Source organism: Manis javanica, chromosome 1, assembly GCF_040802235.1.
Source record: "Manis javanica isolate MJ-LG chromosome 1, MJ_LKY, whole genome shotgun sequence".
Classification (NCBI taxonomy): domain Eukaryota; kingdom Metazoa; phylum Chordata; class Mammalia; order Pholidota; family Manidae; genus Manis; species Manis javanica.
Window position 1 is genome coordinate 155,055,480 of NC_133156.1, and position 26,665 is coordinate 155,082,144.

Consider the following 26,665-nt stretch of genomic DNA (forward strand, 5'->3'; position numbering starts at 1 on the left):
AGACACAGGCAGCAGGGAAGTCAGAGACTTGAAGACATGACCCACCACTACTGGCCATGAGCAGGGCCATGAGCCAGAGCATGCAGGCTGCCTCCAGAAGCTCTCGGCCGACAGCCAGCAAGGACATGGGGACCCCAGTGCTGCAGCCTCCTGGAGCTGAATTTTGCCAATGACCTGAGTCATTTGTCCTCTGATGACAGGAACACAGCCTTTGATTTCACCTCATTTCAGCCCTGAGAGTAGAGAATTAGTCAAGTCACACCATGGCTGGACCCTGACATACAGATCTTTGGCTGTACATGGATAATTTTTAAGCTTCTAAATGTGTAATGTGTTAGGGCACCAATACAAAACTACTACAGGGTTGTAGCACAGTGTCTTTCCTCATTTTTGCATATGGCAATAAACATTTGTTGAATGAAAGTATTGATCACATAGTTTCAGTATTACTGAAAAGCCAAACCTTAGTAAAAGCGGTACATTGTTAAGTAAATTACCTTCTCTGACTGTGGGCTTTGACATCAAAGCTGTTCTAGGCCATTTCTATTGCCTCTGGCAATCAACTCTGTAGAACATGCACACAACACGCACTGAATTGAGGCCCATGATACATAATTAAGACATTTTGTCTTCACACAGTTTCCTCAAGTGGCACTAATGTGCAACAGTGGAAGACATTGTTCCACTTCTAGTTTAAAGCCTGTTTTTTAGTTTCTCCTCCCAGGGCCTTCCAAGCTTTAGCGTCAGGTTCTTCTATGTGTCTGATAATCTCTCACCCCTTTCTGTTCCATATCCTCCCTCTCTCTGTCCCCATGGTACCCACATAACTGAACTCCTTTGTGAACTGTGTCACCTGGTCCCCCATGGGGATACAGTTATTTTTGCAGGGAGTAATCCTCCATTCCCCCTCAAATCAGACACCGCTTCAGTTTAACCACATGCACGTAGTTTGGTATGCCCCCTGTCTCCTCGGTTTTTCATGGTTGCACAAAGGATGACCTAATTCAGGGCATTCTGGAGTGACTTAGAGGGCCTGTCATATGTCACTTACCTTACATCTGTTCAGTTTTTCCACTGATGGCATCGTACCACCTGTGCCTATCTTAAGTGGGACTGCTGTTTGGTGGTGTGTAGTTAATCCTTTAGCAGTGAGGGACAGGTTTGTATGTCCTGCTGATGTGATAATTATTGTCCTCTTCATAGCAGGAATGTTTGTATGGACATCCAGTGTGTAATATGTGACTATTTTCAGTACTTTTTTCCTGATGAAAGAAACTTCAATTGATCTGGTTTATTCTATGGCAGGAATGTTCTTAGGCCAAATAAAAAGTATTTTGTGGCATTTACTTCGGCTTACTTGCTTTTCTGGGGCTGGCAGGTTGTTTGGATTTTAATGAGGAACAATGGTGTCACTTAATCTGGCAGCATCGTAGCTGAGCTTCATTAATTTTTCCTCAGCAAAGCTTTCCTCTTATTTTCAAAGTATAACCACTGTGTTTCAGAAGCAAAGACATTAGCTAGTTTATTCTAATTTCATATTTCCAAGGGGAAATTAATTGTTGTCTGAGCTAAGAATGAAGTGGTAGGATTAGAGAAGGAGACCCTGCATGCATATACTCAGGGTCAGGATGGGGATGGGGTGCTGTGGAATTCAGGGCTGCCATGTAGTAATGGATTATAAAAATGATTAAGACGAGGTGTTGTTGTCTTGGGGTTGTGACAGAGGCCTCTGCATTGTCTGGGTTAGATTGTAAAGACAGAATACCATTGCTTGGAAGGAATTATAAGTACTCATTGTGATAACTTAATCTGATTTTATATTGCTTTAAAAGAACTCTAGATTTTTACCAACTGAGACATATAACTTTCAGATGTTGACTCTACCCTGTAAAATATTTAGCTCTGGGGGAAGTAAACTTAATTATTCTTCCAACCCTTGATTCAGGAACTGGCAAGTTTCTGAGAGGCCAGGCTTCAGGGGTAGCAGGGTACGTTTGGGTTTTGTGAAGGAAATGCCAGGCCATGCGGCAGAGAAGACGGAACAGTAGCATTTGGGCAGCTCCTAGTTCCAGCCCGAGGACCGGAGCCAGTGCTCCGTCACAGGGGTGCTCTGCAGAGAAGCAAGGATGTGTAAGGGAAGCCCATGTGCTCTTGGAGGCGAGGACTGGGCACACACAGGACTACAAGCAATGACTGTGAAGGGATTTTGAGAACTGACCAGACATGACTATAGGGGGATGGAAGTTCTAGTTCAGCAGGAAGTCTACACAGTAAAGTCCACATGAGAGGAATGACTTACAGTCCGGGCGTGGACTTCAGGTTTCTGGTGTGCCACATGAGGAACTTGGAAATCATTGCTCCCATCCTTACAGCAAGGAAGGAACTGAACAAACTGAAAGTCAACAGCTCTTCGTAGCTCCATCTGAGAACTGAGGTTACAGGGCAGACTGCCACCCTGAAACCTGGAGACACAGGTAAACACAGAGAATCATGGCATGCAGGACAGAGGAGCTGCCAGAGCCTGTCAGGAGCACATGACAGGCCCTGACCACTGCTGGAAATGTGGACAAGCTGGAAGGGGAAGAGCTCCAGAGCCCCAGCTATGAGGGCTGGGGCACACTTTGTGAGTTTCACTTACAGGAGCCCAATGGTTTCTCACTGGTGAAGATCAGAGAAGAATCTTATCATGTTTCAGGTGGGTGAGGGGGCATTTGAAATAGGCCCAGAACATTCTGTTCTCCACAACAAAGGCCTGCCCTTCAGGGAAACTGTTTTCCCAGAGCCTGACATGGGGAGGAAGTGCCCACTCAGGCTCACTAAGAGACTGAGACCTAGTCCTAGGCCTGTGGGATGCCCCCTCCCCTTCCACAGCACCTCTGCCCCATCAATAACAGATCCTACGTGATAACAGTTATGGCTGAATGAGCTGCAGGGCTCAGGCCCTGCTTCAGAGGAGTCTGCAGGGAAACCCAGAGACCACTGGGGAGACAAAAACAAGAAAACTAGAGGAAATGTTAGCTTGCACCTGGAGCTGCAACATGGCCTGAGGGCAAGCCAGGGAAATGTGAAACCTCACACAAAGGCCTCTCTATCTCGGTTCCTTTTTCCTGATGCATCATGTCTGCCTTTCAACAGAAAGTTACCGGGCATGCTAAATGGGAGGAGCACAGTCTAAAGAGAGAACTCAAATAGACCAGATGTGGCAGAGTGCTTGGAATTACCAGGCTGGGAATAGCTGTGATAAAGATACTAAGGACTCTAATGGAAAGAGTAGCCTCTATGCAAGAACAAATAGGTAAAGAAAGCAGAGACATGGAAACTCTAAGAAATAATCCAAAGGGAATGCCTGAAATAAAAAACATTATAACAAATGCAGAATGCCTTTGATGGGCTCATCAGTACATTGGACACGACTGAGCGAAGGATCAGTGAGCTGGAAGATATGTCAGTGAACCCTCCCAAACTGAAAACAGAGAAAAAAGAATAAAAAATGAGAACAGAATATCCAAGAACTGTGGGACAATTAGAAATGTATTACAAAAGGTGTAACATATGCATACATAGACTATCAGAAGAAGAAAGAAAACAATAGAAGAAATGAATTAAGTAAAAATGGCTGAGAATTTTCCAAAATTAATGACAAGCCCCAAAAGATAGATTGAGGAAGCTCAGACAACACCAGACAGCATAAACAACCCTCAAATGTTTGACCTGGCATGTCATATTCAAATTGTAAAAAATTAAAGATAAACAGAAAACCTTGAAAGAAGCTGAGGGAATAAACACACTTTACCTATAGAAGACCAAGGATGAGGATTACATCAGACTTCTCTTCAGCAACTATGCAAACACCTAGAAAATGGAGTGCCATATTTAAAGGGTTGAAAGGAAAGCTCACCAGCCTAGAATTCTCTATCCAGTGAAATCATTGTTCAAAAGTGAAGGAGAAACAAAGACTTCCTCAGCTAAACAAAACTTCAGGGAATCTGTCCCCTGTAGTCCTGGCTTGCAAGAAGTAGGAAAAGTTATTTAGAGAGGAGGAAAATAACCTAGGTCAGAAAGTCAAATTTACGCAAGGAAAGGAAGAAGATTAGAGAAGGAATTCATGATGGTAAAATAAAAACTTTTATTTTTCTTAGTCTAACAGTTTGTTCAAAACAATAGGAGCAACAGTGTATTGGGTTATTACTGCTTATGGATAAATGTAATGCATGACAACAGCGTTATAAGAAACGAGGAAGAACTGGGAATTCTCTTGTATATAAGGTGCTTGCTACCTGTGAAGCAGTATAGTGTTATTTAAAGGTATATATAGATTAGTTGTGTATTTCAAATTTGGGAAAAATTTTAGAAAAATATAAAAAGGAAGATAGAAATTGCCCTTGATTCTTCTATACAAAAATATTCTGTTCATGTTAACATCAGTCATTTCTCTAAATGTGACTTTTTAAATTCAAAAAGTGCTTAATAGGCAATAGTGTTATATGATTCAAGTATTCAAAAAAATTTAGAAGATGTATGTAAAAAGTCTTCCTCTTGCCTCTATCTGCTATTTTCCTAGTTTCCAACTCTCTTCAGGAAACTGCTGTCCACAATTTGTGCTCATCTGCAGTGTCTTTATGTGACCTAGTTATTAATATAGTACAACTAGGTATTTGTAACTCTCCCTTATTGTAAAGAAAGCATATTCTCTATTGCCCTGCATCTCATTTTTTCCAGCTTTTTGTATCCTGGTGATCTTTCTATGTCATACATAGAGAGCCCCATTATTATTATTATTTTGGCAGCTGCTTAGTATTCTGTTGTGTGACTATAGCAGGTCTCTTTGCAAAGACACATGTTTTTCCCCTCAACATTATTTTATTAGCATGCCCCATTACCTGAACGTAGTGTAATTTCATTATTCCCTGTATCATTGCATATTGTGGTTGCTTGCAATATGTGGCCATTGTAAACCTTGCTTGAGAAAGCCACCCAGTATATGTAACTAGGTCACTGTTGTCATTATCTTAGGACTCATGTCCAGGCTCCTGATGGCACATAGTCTGTGCCTCCCCTAAACGCTGTCCAATTTACTTGTCTACCATCTGTATAAACAGGTATCTTGAAACCAGCATTTCTGTAGAGGACAGAAAAAGGCAGAAATGCCCATTATGTGATGGGGAGCCAGCTCGGTAAACTCAGACTCGGATAGAAGAGGTCCGGGGAAGTGAAAACAGAAATGGTGATAGCTGACACTTAGTGAACACGTACTGTGTTCCTGGCGCTGTTGTAATCACCATGTATAATTAACAGATTTAATTCTTTCAACACTTGTATGCAGAAGGTCATTCCTCATTTTATAGATGTGGAAGCCAGTGCACACAGCCCTTTCTATTACCTGCCTTTTACTCAGGTGCAGAAATCCCACAAGACTAGAAGGGGGGATCTCAAGAGGTGAGAATAGGAGAGGCTTTGCTGTTAGCACCCAGACACTCAGAATTTGACTGTGTGAGGTGGGACGGAAACAGTGGTCACCAAGCACATTGGGTCTATTTCTGACCCGAGTATTTGTGTTGATTATAATTTAGAATTTCTTCCGTTGTGTTTGTGTTGCAAACGTAAACATGAAGTGCAGAGGCTGTGGGTCACAGAGAAAGCCCCTCTCTGTTTAAGTTGTAGCAGGGGCAATTCCTGCGGTGAAGCTTGGGTACCACAGAGAGGAGCTTTCTTGCCGTGGTGTTGTCCTGGCAAGCCCCCTCAGTACCTGGGTATATTCTAGGGGTGGGGAGGCTGGCTGTGGGCCTGCAGGTCACTGACACACCCAGCACTGACCCATCACTGTTGACCCCAGGGCTGAGCCAGACTTGTGGTGTATTAAGTCACTGTTATTTTATATGAAATCAAGGCCAAATCTCACTCTCTTAGTTCTTTGTGCCAAGAGAAATTTGGTCTTTACACTTTGGAGAGTTCTGTACTTTCTTAAATCCTGTTTTTTATCATAAATACTGGTGTTGGGGGCATTCCATGTGGCAGAGAGCAATGTCTTGTGCAGTGTTTATGCACAACAGTTATGAGCAACAATTTTGGATCATCGTCTCAAGAGATATTCGATTTCATCAGTTTTTCCTTTTGCATTTTTGTGTTAATTCTGAGGATTTCAGGCACAGTGAAATTCATCATAAAAACCTATAGGAAGTTTATTTGTGGTTAGACTGGTCCAGTTTTCAGAGCTCACAGTAGCACAGGGTATGCCTCAGCAACCCCACCTGTTGCCGGTCTGCCCCATGTGAAAGTAACAGGCCTACCCTCTACCAGGAGTTCTGTTTAGAACCTATTGAAGGAAATTATGTGAGAAAGGCAAACACCAGTTTGCTTTACTATTTAGTCTTCTGCTCGCTCCCCCTCCTTGATCATTAACTCGAGCTCTTTTAGACTCATTTCTTTGGGCTTCTGTTTTTCCAGCTGTAATTACAGTGCATGCCCTTGAAAGTGTTCCCAGTCACAAGGTCACTGGCAGTCAGCATCTAGAGGTGCACGTTCAGCAAATGAGTAGGCAGACTTTTCTCTTTTTTCTCCTTGCCTCTACTTCCAACTGAGATTTCTGAATGTCGTGCTTGTTTTCGAAGTGATTTTTGCTGTGCAATTGACATGTTTTAAGGGCCTTTTTTTCCTGGGCTTTATTATTAACGTTACCTAGGATTTCCATAGCTCCTCTCATTGCTGATGGTTTATGTTTGTTCTAGAGTTTGTGCCCTGCTCTTCTCTTCATACCTCCTTACCAGACTCATTAGTCAGGAGAATCTGGTGCTATGTCCTTAGGACAGCGACTGGGGTTACTGTCAGTGCTACAGGCAGAACACATTCTCATAGGAAAGGGGCCTGCTGAAAACATTGGGTTTCATAACATTTTCAGGTTCTTTTTGAATAAAATGCATCATGTTGCTACTTAAATAAACATGAAGTAGTTGTGAAGGGCATACCTTAGCCATTGCAGCTGGGTGGAGGGGCAGCAGCCTCTGGGCTAAACTGTCAAATGGTGAAAAAAACACTGGATAGGATCTCCCTTTGGATGAAAAGCCCCAATCTATGGCTGGTCCCTTTACTCATCTAATGTGTATTGCACCTCTCCCAAAGCAGCCCAGGCCTGAGCACCATGGAGGGGTGTCTGTTTTCAGTCATGATTTCCAGGCCCACCCAGGCATTCAGATGCACTAGCTCTGCTCGGGAACGTACAGTTGTGTGTGTGCTAGAGGTAAATGAGGGGCTGCCCTCCCTGCAGAGAGCCAAGCTGTGTGGAGGTCCTAAGAGGGTTGCTTCATGTGCTCAGTGAGCTTACTGTCTATTGAAAAAGACACGAATGAAGGCCTTGACGAGGCAGAAGAAAGTCACTTAACCATCAGGACGCACTGCCGGTGTTAAGTGAAAGTCTCTGGCAGGGCAGTGGGAAGCCTCCCCACACCCACCAAGGGCTGACTTGAGCCTTGCAGAAGAGAGCCTGGGCTCGTGCACGTCTTTTGTTTGATGTCAGAGAGTTAAGCATTCATTCACAGGGTGCTCCTTCTTCTCTTAGTCTTTGATGCAGTTTCCCTTCCTTTGCTGCATATGTTGTCACCTCAAGAGTAAAAAGCGCTGAGTAGTTTGTTCTGTCAGGTCATAGTCCAAACACCTCAACTGGCACAGTCTGTGTGGAGCATATGGTGGCTGCATCTGCATGAGCAGAAATGCCAATGGAGGGAAGCATTCCCAGGCTCTTGCTCTTGTAGCACTCAGCTCTGGAGGTATGTCTGGTTTTCTGTTTTGTGTCTGCCACAGTCCTGGTGGAGAGCGGCAGTGGAGTGTGATGAGGTGTTTTAAAAAGGAAATGTGGGTCCCATATATGCAGCTGGTGTGCTTGATACATACACCTGCAGCCCTTGGCTTGTGAGTAGGAACTGCCCTATGCCCTGGTCATATCCGTAAGCTGGAAAAAACAAAACAGCCTAAGCATGATGGGATTTCTGTGCAAACTACCTTGTTAATTTATAATTACATTTTTATTATACATATTGCTTATTATATTTATAATATATATTACAAAAATAGAATTTTTGTTTGCTTTTAGCTAATTATCAATCAACTCAGACAAACATAGGGGTCAGAAATCAGTCACAGGATTTTCCTCTTAATTTAAATAGATCCCTTCAATGAATTTGCATATTGACAGACTATAAACAATTTTAAAAGGTTTTGTGTTAGTTTTCTTGAAGAAAGATTTTCTTTCAGTAGCATGGGTTTTATTTTTAAATTAACCCAGTAGTTTTCGAATGTCAATTAAAAAAATACATATGTATTTTATTATATAGGTAAAAAAGATCTATAAAAGGCCCAGGGTCTCACCACTCAGAAGTCTGTGTGAAGATGCCAAGGGTCAGGTTCAAAAGCTGCACTGGCTAACTGAAGCAGGACAAGGATCGACTGAGAATTTTGAATGCTCTGCAGTCATTCAGAGCCTTATTTTTAGCTCTTATATTCCCAGATTTGAGAAATGGAAGGACAAATATATAAACCAAAACCATTCATTTTGACTTGAGTTTGGGTAAAGGTCTTACCCCTTTCCACTAATACTTATTTTTCATCAGCTTCCACTGTTCTCAAGTATCTATTTTTGTATTTTGCCATTGTAAGCATTTTTAAAGTGTACTAACCAGTAATGTTAAGTATATTGTTGTAACACAGACTTTTTGTTGTAACACAGAACTTATTGTAATACAGAACTTTTTCATTCTGCAAAACTGAGACTCTGTACCCATGGAACAATAACTACCCTGCCCTGGCTCCTGGTAACCAGCACTCTACTTTCTGTATTTATGAATTTGATGACTGGGTGCCTCATGCAATCAAGACAATACTTGTCTGTTTGTGACTGGCTTATTTCACCTAGGGTAATGTCCTCAAAGTTCCTTTATACTATAGCACATGACAGGATTTGCTGAATAATATCCTACTGTATGTATATACCATGCTTTGCTTATCTGTTCATCTGTCCGTGGACACTTGGGTGGCTTCCACCTCTTGGCTATTATGAGTAACGCTGATATGAACAGTGTGTGCAACTCTCATGAAGACTCTGCTTTCAGTTCTGGGTTTATACTCAGAAGTAGAATCATTACATCATATGTAAATCCTATTTTTAATATTTGGAGGAACTGTCACATGCCCACCAATAGCACACAAGGGCTCCAGTTTCCCCTGTCCTTGATAACACTTGTTATTTTCTGTTTCTGTTTTTGTTTTTCTTACAGTAGCCAGCCTAAGGGGTGAGAGGTGATACCTCACTGTGGATTTGATTTGCATTTCTTTGATTATTGATGTTGACTATCTTTACATATGCTCCTTGGCCAGCTGTATATTATCTTTGCAGAAATGTTTATTCAAATTTTTGCCAATTTTTAATTCAGTTAATTTGACTTTTTGCTGTTGATTTGTGGGAGTTCTTTATATATTCCAGATATTAATGCCTTATCACATATATAGTTTGAAACATTTTCTCCATTCTGTAGAATGTGTTTTTACTCTGTCATTTGAAAAACTTTTAAGTTTGATGTAGACCCATTTGTCTATTTTTGCTTCTGTTGCCTTTCCTTTTGGTGTCAAGTGCAAGAACTCTTTGCCAACTCCAGTGTCACACAGCTTTTTCCTATGTTTGCTTCTGGAAGTTTTATCATTTTAGGTCCTACACTTAGGTCTTAGTTAACTGGGAGTTCATTTTTGCATTTGGTGTAAGATAAGAGTTCCAACTTGATAATTTGGAATGTAGATTCTAGTTTTCCAACACCATTTGTTAAAGAGACTGTCCTTTATCTATTGTATGGTTTAGTACCCTTGTTGAAGATCATTTGACCATATACACAAGGGTTTATTTCTGGGCTCTGTTGTGTTACATTGGCCTTTTTGTCTGTCTTTTTGCCGCACCAGATGTTGATTACCGTAGCTTTGTAATATGTTTTAAAATAAGGAAACATAAGTCTTTGAACTTGGGTCTAGTTTTTCGAAATTGTTTTGCCTATTCAGGGTCCCTTGAGATACTATATAAATTTTAGGATGAATTTTTTCTGTTTCTGCAAAAAGTACAGTTGAGATTTTGATAGAGATGGTGTTGCAGAAGTATCTTTTTTTTTTTTGGTATCATTAATCTACAATTACATGAGGAACATTATGTTTACTAGACTCCCCCCATTACCAAGTCCCCCGCACATACCCCATTACATTCACTGTTCATCAGCATAGTAAGATGCTGTAGAATCACTACTTGTCTTCTCTGTGTTGTACAGCCCTCCTTGTGCTCCCCCCCACATTATACATGCTAATCATAATGCCCCCTTTTTTCCTTCCTCCCCGTTATCCCTCTCTTCCCACCCATCCTCCCCAGTCCCTTTCCCTTTGGTAACTGTTGGTCCATTCTTGGGTTCTGTGAGTCTGCTGCTGTTTTGCTCTTTCAGTTTTTTTCTTTGTTCTTATACTCCACAGATGAGTGAAATCATTTGATACTTGTGTTTCTTTGCCTGGCTTATTTCACTGAGCATAATACCCTCTAGCTCCATCCATGTTGTTGCAAATGGTAGGATTTGTTTTCTTCTTATGGCTGAATAATATTCCATTGTGTATATGTACCACATCTTCTTTATCCATTCATCTACTGATGGACACTTAGGTTGCTTCCATTTCTTGGCTATTGTAAATAGTGCTGCAATAACATAGGGGTGCATCTGTCTTTTTCAAACTGGGCTGCTGCATTCTTAGGGTAAATTCCTTGAACCAAGAATACTTCATCTGGCAAGATTATCATTTAAGTTTGAAGGGGGGATTAAACAAGTTCCAGAAAAGCAAAAGCTGAGGATATACCTCCCACTAACCACCTCTACAGTATTTTGGAGGGACTGCTATAGATGAAAATGTTCCTAAGGTTTAATAACTGTTTAATAACTTCAGAGGTAATAAAACCACAGTGAAGAAAGTAAAACAGTTAATTACTAAGAAAATGAAAAATTAAATCAACTTTCCCCAAAAAAGTTGAACAAGGGATAGATAAAGAGTACAGAATATGATACCTAATATATAAAGAAGGAGGAGGAAGAAAAAAGAAGAGAAAAAAGAACCTTTAGATTGTGTTTGTAATAGCATATTAAGTGAGTTAAGTTAGACTCTTAGATAGTAAGGAAGTTGACATTGAACCTTTGGTAACCACAAATCTAAACCCTGCAATGGCAATGAGTACATACCTATCGATAATCACCCTAAATGTAAATGTTCCAAATGCACCAATCAAAAACATAGAGTCACTGAATGGATAAAAAAACAAGACCCATCTATATGCTGCCTACAAGAGACTCACTTTAAACCCAAAGACATACACAGACTGAAAGTGAAGGGATAAAAAAGATACTTCGTGCAACTAATAGGGAGAAAATAGCAGGAGTTGCAGTACTTGTATTGTACAAAATAGAATTCAAAACAAAGAAAGTCACAAAAGACAAAGAAGGACATTACATAATAATACAGGGTTAATCCGACAAGAAGAAATAACCATTATAAATATACATGCACCCCACACAGGAGCACTTACATATGTGAAACAAATACTAACAATTGAAAGGGGAAATAGAATGCAGTGCATTAATTGTAGGAGACTTCAACACCTCACTAACTCCAAAGGACAGATCAACCATACAGATAAAAGGTAAGGAGACAGAAGCACTGAACAACGCATTAGAACAGATGGACCTAACAAATATCTACAGACCTCTACACCCCAAAGCAGCAGAATACATGTTTTTCTCAAGTACACATGAAACATTTTCAAGAATAGATGATATACTAGGCCACAAAAAGAGCCTTGGTAAATTCAAGAACATTGAAATTTTACTAACCATCTTCTCAGACCACAAAGGTATGAAACTAGAAATAAATTATGCAAAGAAAATGAAAAATCCTAAAAACACATGGAGGCTTCACAACATGCTCTAAATAAGCAATGGATCAATGACCAAATAAAAACACAGATCAAGCAATATATGGAGACAAATGACAACAATAATTCAACACCACAACATCTGTTGGACTCAGCGAAGGCCGTGCTAAGAGGAAAGTATATTGCCATACAGGCCTACCTCAGGAAAGAAGAACAATTCCATATGAGCGGTCTAAACTTAAGAATAACAAAACTAGAAAAAGAAGAACAAACGAGACCCAAAGTCAGTAGACGGAGGGACATAATAAAGATTAGAGTAGAGGTAAATAAATTTGAGAGGAATAAAACAATAGATGGAATCAGTGAAAGCAAGAGATGGTTATTCAAGAAAACAAACCAAATAGATAAACCCCTAGCCAGACTTATGAAGAAAAAAAGAGAGTCTACACACATAAACAGAATCAGATATGAGAAAGGAAAAATCACCACAGATACCACAGAAATACAAAGAATTATTAGAAAATACTATGAAAAATTATATTCTAACAAACTGGATAACCTAGAGGAAATAGACAACTTTTAGAAAAATACAACCTTCCAAGGCTGACCCAGAAAGAAACAGAAAATCTGAACAGACCAATTACCAGCAACAAAATTGAATTGGTAATCAAAAAACTTTCTAAGAAAAAATCCCCTGCATCAGATGGCTACACCACTGAATTTAATCAAACGTTTAGTGAAGCCCTGACACCCTTCCTCCTTGAAGTTTTCCAAAGAGTAGAAGAGGGACTACTTCCAAACTCTTTTCATGAGGCCAGCATCATTCTAATACCAAAATGAGGCAAAGACTGCACAAAAAAAGAAAATTACAGACCAATATCCCTGAAGAACATACATGCAAAAATACTCAACAAAATAGCAAACCAAATTAAAAAATACATCAAAAAATCATCCAACATGATCAAGTGTCCCGTCCAGCGGGACCTAGTTATTTGTGGGGACGAGGGGGATCCGACCTGAAAGAAAATGGGGGCGAGAGAAGAGCGAAGGCAAGACAGTATTCTGATCAAGCCTTCAAATTTTATTGTAAGACGGGGGTAGATATACACCAGTGTTCAGGGGCAAAGTGGGCCATAGGATACTTGTAGGCAGGGGATTGGCTGCATAGCAGGGGTGGCGCAGCGAGTTACATTCTGATTGGTATATGATAATGGGGAAGGAGGGGGAGAAGAGTATCTCTTGGCGCGCGCGGGCTTCCTTGTTGGCGCGCGCGGGCTCGCAGCTAATCTCCAGGAAGTGAAGCAGGAACCTCATGAACTGTGGCCATCTTGTTGTCTTTGTGTGGCTCCCAACATCTCCTCCCTTTCTATTTATTTTAGAAAGGTGGGCTTTAATCGAGTGAGGGAACAGAGGCCTGGCTCCTCCAGCAGGGTAACATCCTGCAAATGCTCTCGGTATCTTTTAGGGAGGAGAGGCAGAGCTGAAAGCCAAATTGATCTTAATATGTCAAGGCTTTATGTACATATGGATACCAACCTCTATGCAAGCCAGGCGTATTCTCAGGGAGGACCAGAGAGGTTCTAGGAAGAACCCTCCCTTGCGGTACTTTGTCTCGCACTCATCTCGATGCCCATACCCTCATAGTTAGGGGTATGTCTGGTTCTGGCTGACCAGCATATGGGCCACATTAAGTACGGTGCCAGAATCGATGGTACCATGGTTGAGGCGCCTGTAAAGTTGAGAACCGGAGGCCGGGAGCATTGGTTGGCTCGGTGTAAGACTCTTCATCACAGGCTGTAAGTCTGTGATAATGAACAGCAACCGCTGGCTTGACGAGCTGGTCAACCTGCTCTCGAATAAAAACTGTTAGTTTTCTTAAGGCCCAAGGGCCAAGAGACACTAAAAGGAAGAATCCTGCCAAGGGTCCAAGGATGGTGGGGATCAGAGTAGTTAACCAAGGGGTGGCAGAGGTCCAGTTTTTATACCAGGCCTCATCCTTTTCTCTTTGTTTTTGCCTGGCTTCTAGGTTTTTCTTAACTTTATCAATGCTATCTTGCACTAACCCTGTTTTGTCTTTATAGAAGCAACATTCTTCTTTAAGAGCAGCGCAGAGGCCCCCTTCTTTCAGGAAAAGGAGGTCTAACCCTCGGCGATTTTGGAGCACTACCTCAGAGAGAGAGACAACAGATTCTTTCAGGCTGTCTAAACCCTCTTGCAGATTTTGTATGTCTTTATCAATAGCCTGACTAAGAGCATAATATTGTTGTTTAGAAGTAATTATGGAGGCAATGCCTGTTCCAGCCCCAGCTGCTCCTAATCCTAATAATACAGATAAGGTAATGGCGGTTACTGGCTCACGCTTAGTGCGAGTAGAGCCCGAGTAATATGGAAGGAGGTCTTCGGTGGGATGTATGGAAATCTTGGGCATGAGCATGACTAAAACACAATATTCATTGTTAGATATTAGTAAGCGCGGGTTAACGGAGGGCGTTATGCCAAAGGAGCAAGCAAAATAAGTACCGTTGGGCGCGACAAGGAATTCATAGGACAGCGGGGGTGAGAAGGAGCTGTTACAAATGGGTACTAGCTGAGGGGGTAGACGCAAGAGGGGGCTATGTATACAGAGGCCTATTCCCGAAAGCTGCGTCAATGTGAGACCCGGAGAGGTCTCTGAAAAACGGGAGGGGTCTGACCAGTGAGTCTTGCTGGAGTCATTGGTAAGTATGAGGTCTGCTGAGGTGTTTACTAAAACTGCTATCCCTTCGTAAAACGGGGGAACGGGGGAGAAACATAACCAGCACTCGCTATATCCAGTGGAGTTAAGGGATTCTGCAGTCACATTAGCCAGGCCTTTAAGGATTTCGCCTGTAGAGGGTAAAACCGGGGGGAGCAAGGCCTGGAAAACAGTACTAGTAGACAGGGGAGAAGGGTTAGAAGGTCTTGGGTCTCTTGCCTTAGGGGCAATAGGGCCAAGGACAACGTGCTTGTTGGCGTTTGGAATGGATCGAATTAATTTGATTTTAAAAGTGAGCCCAGGGTCCTTTCCTGAAACATAAAGCCTTAGCCCCCATTCATGTCCCCTGAGCCATCCATCAATAGGGGCCCTTTTTCCCTTGTCAGTAAAGGCAATGGAGAGCGGTGTACATCGCCCCCTTGTGGATTGGGTGCTTTGACATTCTGGGGTAACAGTTGAGTTAGGCTTGGGATTCCAAGCCCTGCTTACAGTTATATAATCCCAGGTGGAGCTAGGCTTCCAACTAGCATCTCCCGTAGTCTCACACCCCCAGGAGTCACAGAAATAGGAGTCTCTATATCCACATTTATAGTTAAGGGCTCGATCTCTATGAGCTCCCGGGCAGACATAAAATTCTGTTTCTCTGAGGTAGGTTCTCCTAGGGGTGTTGTTACACCCAGGAGAGGTGGTAGATTGTCCCTCAGGGTAGGTCTCAGGGGAGGTGGAAAAAGGAAAGTAAATGTCTGGGGTCCCCCAGGCCGCAGAAGCTCCAGCGGCCAAGTCACAGAGATCAGGGGCAAGAACAGGCCATGGGGGGGTACTTGCTAAGGTGGAAGAACTGAAAACGACGTCTCCTGCTTCATTGGTGACTGTCCAGGTGAAATTGAAAATCTGATGGGTCCAAACGGGGCGAAAGGTCATGACGAGGGTCAATAGTGTACATATCTTCATTTTTGCCTCCTGAAAATAAACAGAAAGGGAAGGCTTCTCAGGGGTTAATATGCCCTGGACTGGAATTATTATTGTTTTTGCCTCTATTTGTGTCTAGGAGTTTAATGAGCCTATCTGGGAGCCATCGGGCATTTTGTGCCTTAGCATCATATATACAAGCATGTCCTTTCCCCCATATGAGCACAGGGTCAGGCCCGTGCCATGTGTTGGTCATCGGATCTCTCCACATAGCCTGTGCATAATTATCTGCCGTGGAGGGATGCCAAAGGCGATCAGCAGCGGTTTTACCCGCGGAGTCATAAGTAAGGAAATTGAGAACAAACAGTGCATGATTTAGGAGTGTCTTTGCATTACCTGTTTTCGGATAGAGTACTTCTCCCCCCGACTGAAGTTTGAATAACATGTTTTTAAGGGTTAAGTGGGCTCTTTCAACAATGCCTTGGCCTTGGGGATTATAGGGAATTCCTGTTATGTGCTTAATACCTAACTGCGCACAGAACTGTTTAAAGCTAGAGCTGGCGTATCCAGGCCCATTGTCAGTTTTTAAGATTTTAGGTTGTGGTAGATATGCCAGGCATGAGAGAACATGGGTAATAACATTTTTAGTTGCCTCTCCCGTTTGCAAGGATGCACATAGGAAACCACTACATGTGTCAATAGACACATGGATATATTTTAATTTACCAAAGGAAGGGTAATGAGTGACATCCATTTGCCATATCTCTCCTGGAACCAACCCCCGGGGGTTGATTCCGTTATGAGGCTCTGGGAGGAGAGTTAGACATCCTTGACATTGCCGAACTATTTGGCGGGCCTGTTCTCGGGTGATTGAAAATTTGAGTCTAAGAGTGTGAGCATTGAGATGATGTAGTTCATGAGCCCGTTGGGCTGCAGCCAAGGGTGAGTCTGACGTGACAGAGGCTACTAATTGAGTCGCCAGATCAACCCTGTCATTGCCTTTGGCAAGCGGCCCTGGAAGGCCAGTGTGAGCGCGTATGTGCCCGATGAAAAAAGGGGCATCGCGGCTTAAAATTAATTTTTGCAATTTTGCGAATAGGGGGGAAGCATTTGTAGAGGGACGTATGTAAGGCACTGTCTCTAATAGGGGAACAGAGGTTGCTACATAGGCACTATCAGTGTAAAGGTTAAAGGGGGCATTTATTAAAAGCTCAAAAACCTTGATTATTGCAGTTAGTTCAACAAGTTGTGCAGAAGAGAGGTCTGTCTGTATTCGAGTAACTTGCCCATTAATACTGAAAGCGGCTATACCGGAGGAGGACCCATCAGAGAACACCATTACGGCCCCAGCAATTGGCGTGGTTTTAGTCCTTTTGGGAAAGACAACCGGGGTCTTTTGAAGGAACTGGACTAATCTGTCTGCAGGGTAATGATTGTCTATTGTCCCCTGGAAGGAGGTGCAGCTAATTGCCCAATCATCATCATGTTGAATAAGCCATTGTAATTGAGATGTATTGTATGGGAGGGTTATAACTTCAGGGTCTCTCCCAAACAACTTGAGAGCTGCCTCTCGGCCTAAACGTAAGAGGGCAGCAACTAATTGAGGATAGGTAGCTAAGACTCTAGGGGGGGAGGCTGGCAAATGAACCCAAAATAGTGGATGGTTTTGCCAAAGGACTCCTGTAGGGGAGAAGGGGGTAGGGAAAATGAGCAGCCACAAACTTAGATGTGGAGAGAAGTAGTTAATGGTCTGTTCAGAAATAGCCCGCTCTACAATGGTTAATGCTCTTTGTGCTTCTGATGAAAGCGAGCGGGGGGAGGAAGGATCAGGGTCTCCACGTAGGACATCAAACAAGGGCTTTAACTCTCCGGTGGTCAGCTTTAAATAAGGCCTGAGCCAGTTGATGTCTCCTAGCAGACGCTGAAAATCATTAAGAGTGTTTAAGGAGCTTCTCTTTAACTGAATTTTTTGAGTGAGGATTTTATTAGAAAATAATTCAAAGCCTAAAAATAGTTGGGGGGGGTGGACCTGGACCTTTTCTGGGGAAATTTGTAGTCCTCGATCTCGGAGGGCAGTGACTAGCTGTTGACTGGCCGCATAGAGCTGTTGCTGGTCAGGACCGGCAAGAAGAATATCATCCATATAATGGATAATATACAAAGTGGGGAAGAGCAACCTAAAGGGGTCTATAGTCTGGGCTACAAACTTTTGGCAAAGAGTAGGGCTGTTGGCCATTCCTTGTGGGAGAACTCTCCACTGAAACCGGGGAGAAGGCCCTACACAATTGGTAATGGGTATACTAAAGGCAAAACGTTTGCAATCATCAGGATGCAAAGGTATGGAGAAAAAGCAATCTTTTAGATCAATTACTAATTTGACATACCCTTTAGGGATGGCTATTGGAGAGGGAATTCCCGGTTGTAATGCGCCCATAGGGACCATAGTCTTATTAACCGCCCTGAGGTCTTGTAGGAGCCTCCACTTGCCTGATTTCTTTTGGATTACAAAGATTGGGGTGTTCCAAGGGGATGTAGAAGGTTCAATATGTCCAGCAGCCAGCTGTTCCTGCACTAACTCTATGGCTGCATTTAATTTTGTAGTGGTAAGGGGCCATTGATCGATCCAGACAGGAACATCACTTTTCCAAGTAATCTTGTCTGCCTGGAGTGCAGGAGGAGCAACGGCCCTTACGAAAAATGTTTTTCAAACCCTAAACCTGAGCGGTCTATCTTAGGCGTGGCCAGTATCGGGTTGGGATCTCCCTGTTTTAGTTTGCCCAACCCCTGACCAGGGAGGTAACCCTGTGAAAGCATCTGCTGTGTTACAACTTCATTAGGGCTACACATGATGACCTTCATTTGAGAAAGGATATCTCTTCCCCAAAGATTTACCGGCAACCCAGGAACTACGAAGGGTTGAATGAATCCGGTATTTCCTTCTTCATCTTCCCAGTTTAATAACTGTGAGCTCTGTAAGGTGTTTCTTGACTGCCCAATTCCTTGTAGATGGGTCAAGGAAGCGTGTAAGGGCCAGCTGGAGGGCCATGAAGCCTGAGATATGACCGTAGAGTCGGCCCCCGAATCTAAAATTCCTTCAAATACTTTTCCTTGGATCTTAAGTTTAAGAGTGGGGCGTTCTTTAGTAATAGCTTGGATCCAATATAAGTCTGAAGAACCTGGGGTAGAGGAGCCTCGCTTCTTATGGATAGCAGGGTGAGATGTACTTAAAGGGAGGGGGAGCGCCTGCGCAAGGCGCTGACCTTTCATAATGCTGACAGGGCACTGGGGGGCACTAGCAAGAATTTTTATTTCTCCAGTATAGTCATTGTCAACTAAGGAAGGGTGGACAATAAGGCCGTTTATTGTGGTGGAAGCTCGCCCTAAAATTAGAAAATAAGTATCTTTGGGAGGTGGGCCATAAATTCCTGTGGAAATAATTGTAACTCCCTCTTCAGGCGTTAATATTGTTGAGGAGGAGGCACAGAGGTCAAGTCCTGCACTCCCGGGTGTGGCCCGATAGAGGGCGGGAGTGCTACAGCTAGGCTGTTCCCCGAGGCCGGCTGAAATGGAATTGGCTGGGGGGCCCGGGGCTGGCCCCTCAGCCCGTTTCCCTGAAAAGGGGGGGTGAAAGGATTTGTGGTACTGTAAAAAGGATTTGTTGGATTGTTACGGCACTCTTTGGCCCAGTGCCGCCCCTTATGGCAGCGAGGGCAAATACCGGGGACTGACCCAACTCTAGGAGGAGGAGCTGTGGTAGGGCATTGGCGAGCGAAATGGCCTGGCTGTCCACATTTAAAGCAGTTACGCATAGGCGGTGCGCCCCCGGGGAAGGAAGGAGGATAAGAAGCCGGGGGAGTCTGAACAGCGGCACCTACAGCTAAAAGGGCTTGGACTTTGGATGTAAAAGGATCGACATCTCTACACATTCTCAGCATTTCATCAAGAGTTTTGTCTCGAGTCTTACCGCGGAGGACGGCTCGACATGCCGAATTGGCGTTTTCATAGGCTAGCTGTTTTACAATCTTATCATTGGCAGCCGCGGAACCAAGGGTCCTTTCGGCGGCCTCTAACAGTCTGCTAACAAATTCGCTATAGTCTTCTTGCGAGCTTTGAGTGATCTTAGTTAGAGGAGTGTTAGCAGTCCCGGAAGCAGGGAGTGATATCCAAGCGCCCAAAGCGGCATCTTTCACTTGAGATAAAAGACCAAGGGGAAGGCGCTGCTGCCTGGTTTCAGAGATATATCTGCCCTGTCCCGTAAGCTTATCAAAAGTCCAGGACGCTGTTGGGGAATGAGGGTCTTTTACATTGGCAGCAGCGATGGTCTGACAGCGGTCAGCAAAATCTGCCTTCCAAGTTAAAAACTGACCACGGGTAAGCACAGCCTGGACTATACGCAGCCATTCACCTGGGAGTAAATGTCCTCCTCGAGACAGCGAATCAAGAACAGAAAGGGTAAAAGGGGCATTGGGGCCATAAGCTTTAACGGCCGCGTTCAGCTCTTTTAAGCTTTTGAAATGGATTTTGTGAAATTCTCTAGGGCCATCGGCAGGCTCGGCCGGCTCCGGCTCAGCCTGCTCTTCCCCCTCACTTTCTATTTCCTGAGCAGCAGGGGCGTCTTCGCCATCGCTTTCAAGATCGCCCTCTTCCAGGCTATGTGTTGTGGAGGTGGGGCCAGAGCGGGCGGAGGCCCGGGTAAGAACAGGAAAGAGCAGTTTTTTAGGTTTTGTGGCTGTAAGCGGTTTCTTAGAGAGGCCCCTTTGCGAAGATAATGAGGGACGAACTGGTTGGGAGACAACCAATTTTTGGAGATGGCAAGTTATTCTTTGTTCTACTATCTGTGCTATTAGGTCTTCAGTGCTGGTAGGGGGGCCAACAGGACCGGGAGCCTGAGGGGGTAGCGGAGGGGCAGGCGGGGGCAAAAAGGCCGGGGCGCAAACATTTGGAGGCCGAATAGGGGGAGTGTAAGAAGGGGGGTTAAGCGACGGGGCGGCAAGGGGCCAATCTGGGTTGTGATACCTGGCTGCCTCGTCTTCTAGTTCGGCCGCGTCTCCCGGATCTAAAGGTTCGCCATTTTGGCTCTTAGTCACGACCGGAAAAACCTTTTGTGTATCGACAAAGTCCGAATCTCGAGGGAGAGGCGGATAAATGCAACATTTGGGAGGGGTATCATGGAGGGCACCGAGCAAAGATGGTGTCGGGCTAGGGGAGGGGGATTTAGCTGATTTTGGAGCAGGGGGATCACTCGAAAGAGACGATTTTGAGGCCGCCCGAGATAGGGGGCGGAGGCAATATTCTGCCACTGACAAGAGTTGACGTTTATCAGGGTCAGTATTTTCAACAATATCTCTGATAAGACCCCAATAGGAAAATACTGAAACAGGAACAGAGTCAGGGCCGTTTTTGATAAGATAATCATTTAAATCTCTACCTACTTTCTGCCATTTTTTAGGATGAATTTCGGGGCCATTAACAATAAACCACGGACAGACTTCATCAACAAAAATAAAAAACTTTACCAAGTCTTTCTTTTTAACTCGAACTCCTCTCTCCCTAAGTGAACTTTTTAGGTCTCTTATGAAGACCGCTTCTTTACTTAATCTAGTTCCCATTTTCTTGTAAGGCGGCCGGTACTCACCAGGGACGACGACCTCCGTGAGCGGCGAAAGGCGTCTCCTATTGTTTCATCAAGAAGGGGTCTGGCCAGACGATATCTTACTCGGGGGTCCGCCTGCGAAGGATCTGCGCCTCCGCCCCACGTTGGGCGCCACTTGTCCCGTCCAGCGGGACCTAGTTATTTGTGGGGACGAGGGGGATCCGACCTGAAAGAAAATGGGGGCGAGAGAAGAGCGAAGGCAAGACAGTATTCTGATCAAGCCTTCAAATTTTATTGTAAGACGGGGGTAGATATACACCAGTGTTCAGGGGCAAAGTGGGCCATAGGATACTTGTAGGCAGGGGATTGGCTGCATAGCAGGGGTGGCGCAGCGAGTTACATTCTGATTGGTATATGATAATGGGGAAGGAGGGGGAGAAGAGTATCTCTTGGCGCGCGCGGGCTTCCTTGTTGGCGCGCGCGGGCTCGCAGCTAATCTCCAGGAAGTGAAGCAGGAACCTCATGAACTGTGGCCATCTTGTTGTCTTTGTGTGGCTCCCAACAATCAAGTAGGATTTATTCCAGGGATGCAAGGATGGTACAACATTCAAAAATCCATCAACATCATCCACCACATCAACAAAAAGAAGGACAAATACCACATGGTCATTTCCATACATGCTGAAAAGGCATTTGACAAAATTCAAAATCCATTCATGATTAAAACTCAACAAAATGGGTATACAGGGCAAGTACATCAACATAATAAAGGTTATATATGACACACCCACAGCCAACATGATACTTAACAGTGAGAAGCTGAAAGCTTTTCCTTTTAGATTGGGAACAAGACAGGGATGCCCACTCTCCCCACTTCTATCCAACATAGTACTGGAGGTCCTAGCCACAGCAATCAGACAACACAAAGAAATAAAAGGCATCCAGATTGGCAAGGAAGAAGTTAAACTGTCCCTGTTTGCAGATTATATTGTATTGTACATAAAAAGAACTAAAGAATCCATGCCAAAAGTACTAGATCTAATAACTGAATTCGGCAAAGTTGTGGGATACAAAATTATTACACAGACATCTGTTGCATTCTTATACACTAACAATGAACTAGGAGAAAGGCAAATCAGGAAAACAATTCCATTCACAATTACATCAAAAAGAATAAAATACCTAGGAATAAACCTAACCAACAAAGTGAAAGACCTGTACTCTGAAAACTATAGGACCCTCATTCGAGAAATTAAAGAAGATACCAATAAATGGAAACACATCCCGTGCTCATGGATAGGAAGAATTAATATTATCAAAAATGGCCATCCTGCCTCAAGTAATTTACAGATTCAAAATAATTCCTATCAAAATTATCAACAGCATTTTTCAACAAACTAGAGCAAATTGTTCTAAAATTCATATGGAACCACAAAAGACCCTGAATAGCCACAGCAATCCTGAGAAGGAAGAGTAAGTCTCAGGGGGATCTCACTCCCCAACTTCAAGCTCTGCTACAGAGCCACAGTAATAAAGAGAGTTTGCTACTGGCATAAGTACAGAACCATAGACCAGTGGATCAGACTACAGAGCCGTGATATAGACCCAACCATATATGGCCAATTAATGTATTATAAAGGAGCCATGGACATACAGTGGAGAAATGACAGCCTCTTCAACACCTGGTATTGGCAAAACTGTACAGCTACATGCAGTAGAATGACACTGGGGATTATTGTTTAACCCCTTACACAAAAGTAGACTTGAAATGGATCAAAGACCTGAATGTAAGTCATGAAACCATAAAACTCTTATAAAACAACATAGGCAAAAATCTCCTGAATATAAGCATGAGCAACTTCTTCCTGAATGCATCTCCTCGAGCAAGGGAAACAAAAGCAAAAATGAACTCATGAGAGTGCATCAAACTAAAAAGTTTCTGTTTGGCAAAGGGCACCATCAACAGAACTAAAAGGCAGCCTACGGTATGGGAGAATATATTTGTAAATGACATATCCGACAGGGGTTAACATCCAACATATATAAAGAACTCACACGCCTTAACACCCAAAAAGCAAATAACCCTATTAAAAAATGAGCAGAGGATATGAAGAGACAATTCTCCATGGAAAAAATTCAGATGGCCAACAGACTCATGAAAAGATGCTCCACCTCACTAATCATCAGGGAAATGCAAATTAAAACCACAATGAGATATCACCTCTCACCAGTAAGGATGGCCAGCATTGAGAAGACTAAGAACAAATGCTGGTGAGGATGGGGACAGGGGGAACCCTCCTACACTGCTGGTGGGAATGTAAGCTGGTTCAACTATTGTGGAAAGCAATATGGAAGTTCCTCAAAAACTAAAAATAGAAATACCATTTGACCTGGGAATCCCACTCCTTGGAATTTACCCAAAGAATACAACTCTCGCGACTCAAAAAGACATATGCATCCCTATGTTTATTGCAGCACTATTTACAATAGCCAAGATATGGAAGCAACCTAAATGTCCATCAGTACATGAATGGATAAAGAAGGCGTGGTACATATACACAATGGAATACTATTCAGCCATAAGAAAGAATCAAATCCTACCATTTGCAACAACATGGATGGAGCTAGAGATATTATGCTCAGTGAAATAAGACAGGCAGAGAAAGACAAGTGCCAAATGATTTCCCTCATTTGTGGAGTACAACAAAGCAAAACTGAAGGAGCAAAATAGGAGCAGACTCACAGACTCCAAGAGGTGACTAGTGGTTTCGAAGGGGAGGGATGTGGCTGGGTGGGTGGGGAGGGAGGGAGAAGGGGATTGAGGGTATTATGTTTAGTACACATGGTATGGACGTCATGGGGAATATAGGGTAGCACTGAGTAGGCAAACAGTGAATCTGTGGCCTCTTACTACACTGATAGACAGTGACTGCATTGGGGTATGGGTGGGAACTTGATAATATGGGTAAATATAGTAACCACATTGTTTTTTCATGTGAAACCTTCATAAAAACCTTTAATAAAATTTTAAGATAAACAATACACTATAGATATGGTTTGTGCGAGGTAAATTCCCTCAACTTTTGCTTATCTGGGAATTGTTTAATCCCTCCCTGAAATTTAAATGATAATCTTGCTGGATACAGTATTCTTGCTTTGAGTTCCTTCTGTTTCATTGCATTGAATATATCATGCCATTCCTTTCTGGCCTGTAAGGTTTCTGCTGAGATGTCTGATGATATAGCCTGATGGGTTTTCCTTTGTAGGTGATCTTTTTTCTCTGTCTGGCTGTTTTCATACTCTGTCCTTGTCTTTGGTCTTTGCTATTTTAATTATTATATGTATTGGAGTTGTCCTCCTTGGGTCCTTTGAGTTGGTAGATCTGTGGACTTCCATGTTCTGAGAGACTATTTCCTTCCCCAGTTTGGCGAAGTTTTCAGCAATTTTTTCTTCAAAGACACTTTCTATGCCTTTTTCTTTCTCCTCTTCTACTGGTACCCCTATAATGCCAATATTGTTTCATTTGGATTGGTCACACAGTTCTCTTAATATTCTTACCTTGGTAGAGATCCTTCTATCTCTCTCTGCCGCAGCTTCTCTGTATTCCTATTCTCTGATTTCTATTCCATTAAGAGTCTCTTCCACCTCATCCAGTCTGCTCTTAAATCCTTCCATTGTTTGTTTCGTTTCTGTTATCTCCCTCCTGCATTCATCCCTTAGGTCTTGAATATTTGTCTGTTAGCTCCTTTAGTATGCTATGACTTTTATTTTGAATTCTTCTTCAGAAAGATTGTTGATTTCAGTGTCTCCAAGTCCTGTCTCTGGTGTTTGAGGAATTTTGAACTGAATAAGTTTCTTCTGCCTTTTCGTGGTGACGGGAGTGGTTGCCAGTGAGTGGAGCTTGTGTCAGCTGGGAGAACAAAGTCCCTTCTCCTGTCTCCACTGTCTGTGCTGTTTAACTGTACACTGGGAGCAGCCTCTGGGTTAATCCCCTCAGCTACCGTGTGCAGGACGGCCCTCAGGATGGCCTAGGGCACTGGCGCAGGTTGCAGGCAAGTGACGTGTGTTCTTCCATGAGAACAGGGCCCCTTTGTGCCTCCCAGACTCTGCACCAGTCTCTGCCATCTTTGCTGGTCAACTGCTCACAGGGAGCAGCTTCTGGGTCTGGGCCAGTTAGCCATGCACAGGGAGAAGCCTGTATGTTAAGCTGTGTAGTTGCTGTAGGCAGGGCTGCTCCCCGGCTCTTCCATAGCAATGGTGGGTCAACCAGTTTGCTTGCAGTGTAGGCAGAGGGGAAGGAATGGCAGGCTGCTTATCACCCTGCAGGGGTTCAGAGCTCTGTTGCCATCCAGGGGGTTAGGGCGCCTGAAGTTCCTTAAAGTTCCCAGCCTGCTGGGCTGAGTGTGTCAGGGTGATTTTGTCTACCTGTTAAACCCTTGTCCCTTTAAGACTTTTTAAGTGCCTGCTTTTCTTTTATCCCAGGGCAGCCTGCTGCGGGAACCTGTTCACAGTCTTAATCTTGGTTTTGCTTTTCCACTCCTCTGATATCCAGTGCACCATGCAATATATGTCTGTGCTCACGGGGCAGATTCCTAGGGCTGGGTATATAGCAGTCAGCGGTTCCACTCCCTCCCCACTCTGATTCTTTTCCTCCTGCCGGTGAGCTGGGGTGGGGGGAGTGCTTGGGTCCTGCTGGGTCACGGCTTTGTATCTTACCCTTTTCCATGAGGTGTTGGGTTCTTGCAAATGTAGCTTGGCTAGTGTACTGTGACTTCTGGTCACTCTTTTAGAAATAGTTGTATTTGCTGTGTTTTCAAAATATACGTGGTTTTGGGAGGAGATTTCCACCACCCACCTCATGCTGCCATCTTGAGAATCCTCCTAGGCTGTCTGTTTTAAAGTTCTTGTGATTGCAAATGTAAATTCGATTCTATGAAGAATAAAAACAGTAAGAACTAGAATTTCAGTGCAAGATCATGAACACCTTTATTATATAGTCTGATACTTAGGAGTTCAGAATTTCCTAAGAGTTTTCCTTTGAGGTAACCTACTTCCATTTTGTCTCCTTTAGTTGACCAGATATACCACCTGGCCTCTCCGGCTTCCCCACCAAACTACATGTATAACCCTATCAAGACGCTGAAGACCAACACGATTGGAACATTAAATATGCTGGGTATGTTTCCTGTCTTTATTTTGCAGCTGTAGGGAGTGACGGACACAACTCCAGATGTGGGTGTCGACAGCTCTGTCGGAGTTTGAGGCTGCTTTTCAGTTCCTCCCTCATTCCGTCCTTGCCGTCTCACTGTGGCCTTATGTCACTGTGCCCTCAGACTTGTCAGGAGGGAGATAGGTTTGTCATGACCAGTCTGCGTTGCCTCAGTTAAGCCCCTGGGTGTGAACACCTACGTTTCCAAGTGACTGGCCATCCTTCCTCCCTTTCCCCCTGACACATGGTGTGGATGCCTCTGGGCTCGAAAGGGCTGCTGGGACTCTGATC

General features: G+C 43.6%; 1 protein-coding gene across 8 annotated transcripts in view; it reads left to right on the forward strand.

The window, feature by feature from the left end:
* Nucleotides 1-26,665, forward strand: part of UXS1 (UDP-glucuronate decarboxylase 1) — a 128,822-nt gene that overhangs the window by 69,731 nt on the left and 32,426 nt on the right. For all 8 annotated transcript variants that reach the window (XM_073238843.1, XM_073238841.1, XM_037015544.2 and 5 more), the window contains exon 7: nt 26,237-26,341. In XM_073238843.1, coding sequence (XP_073094944.1) covers nt 26,237-26,341 — 105 coding nt within the window. The remainder of the gene's footprint in view (nt 1-26,236; nt 26,342-26,665) is intronic.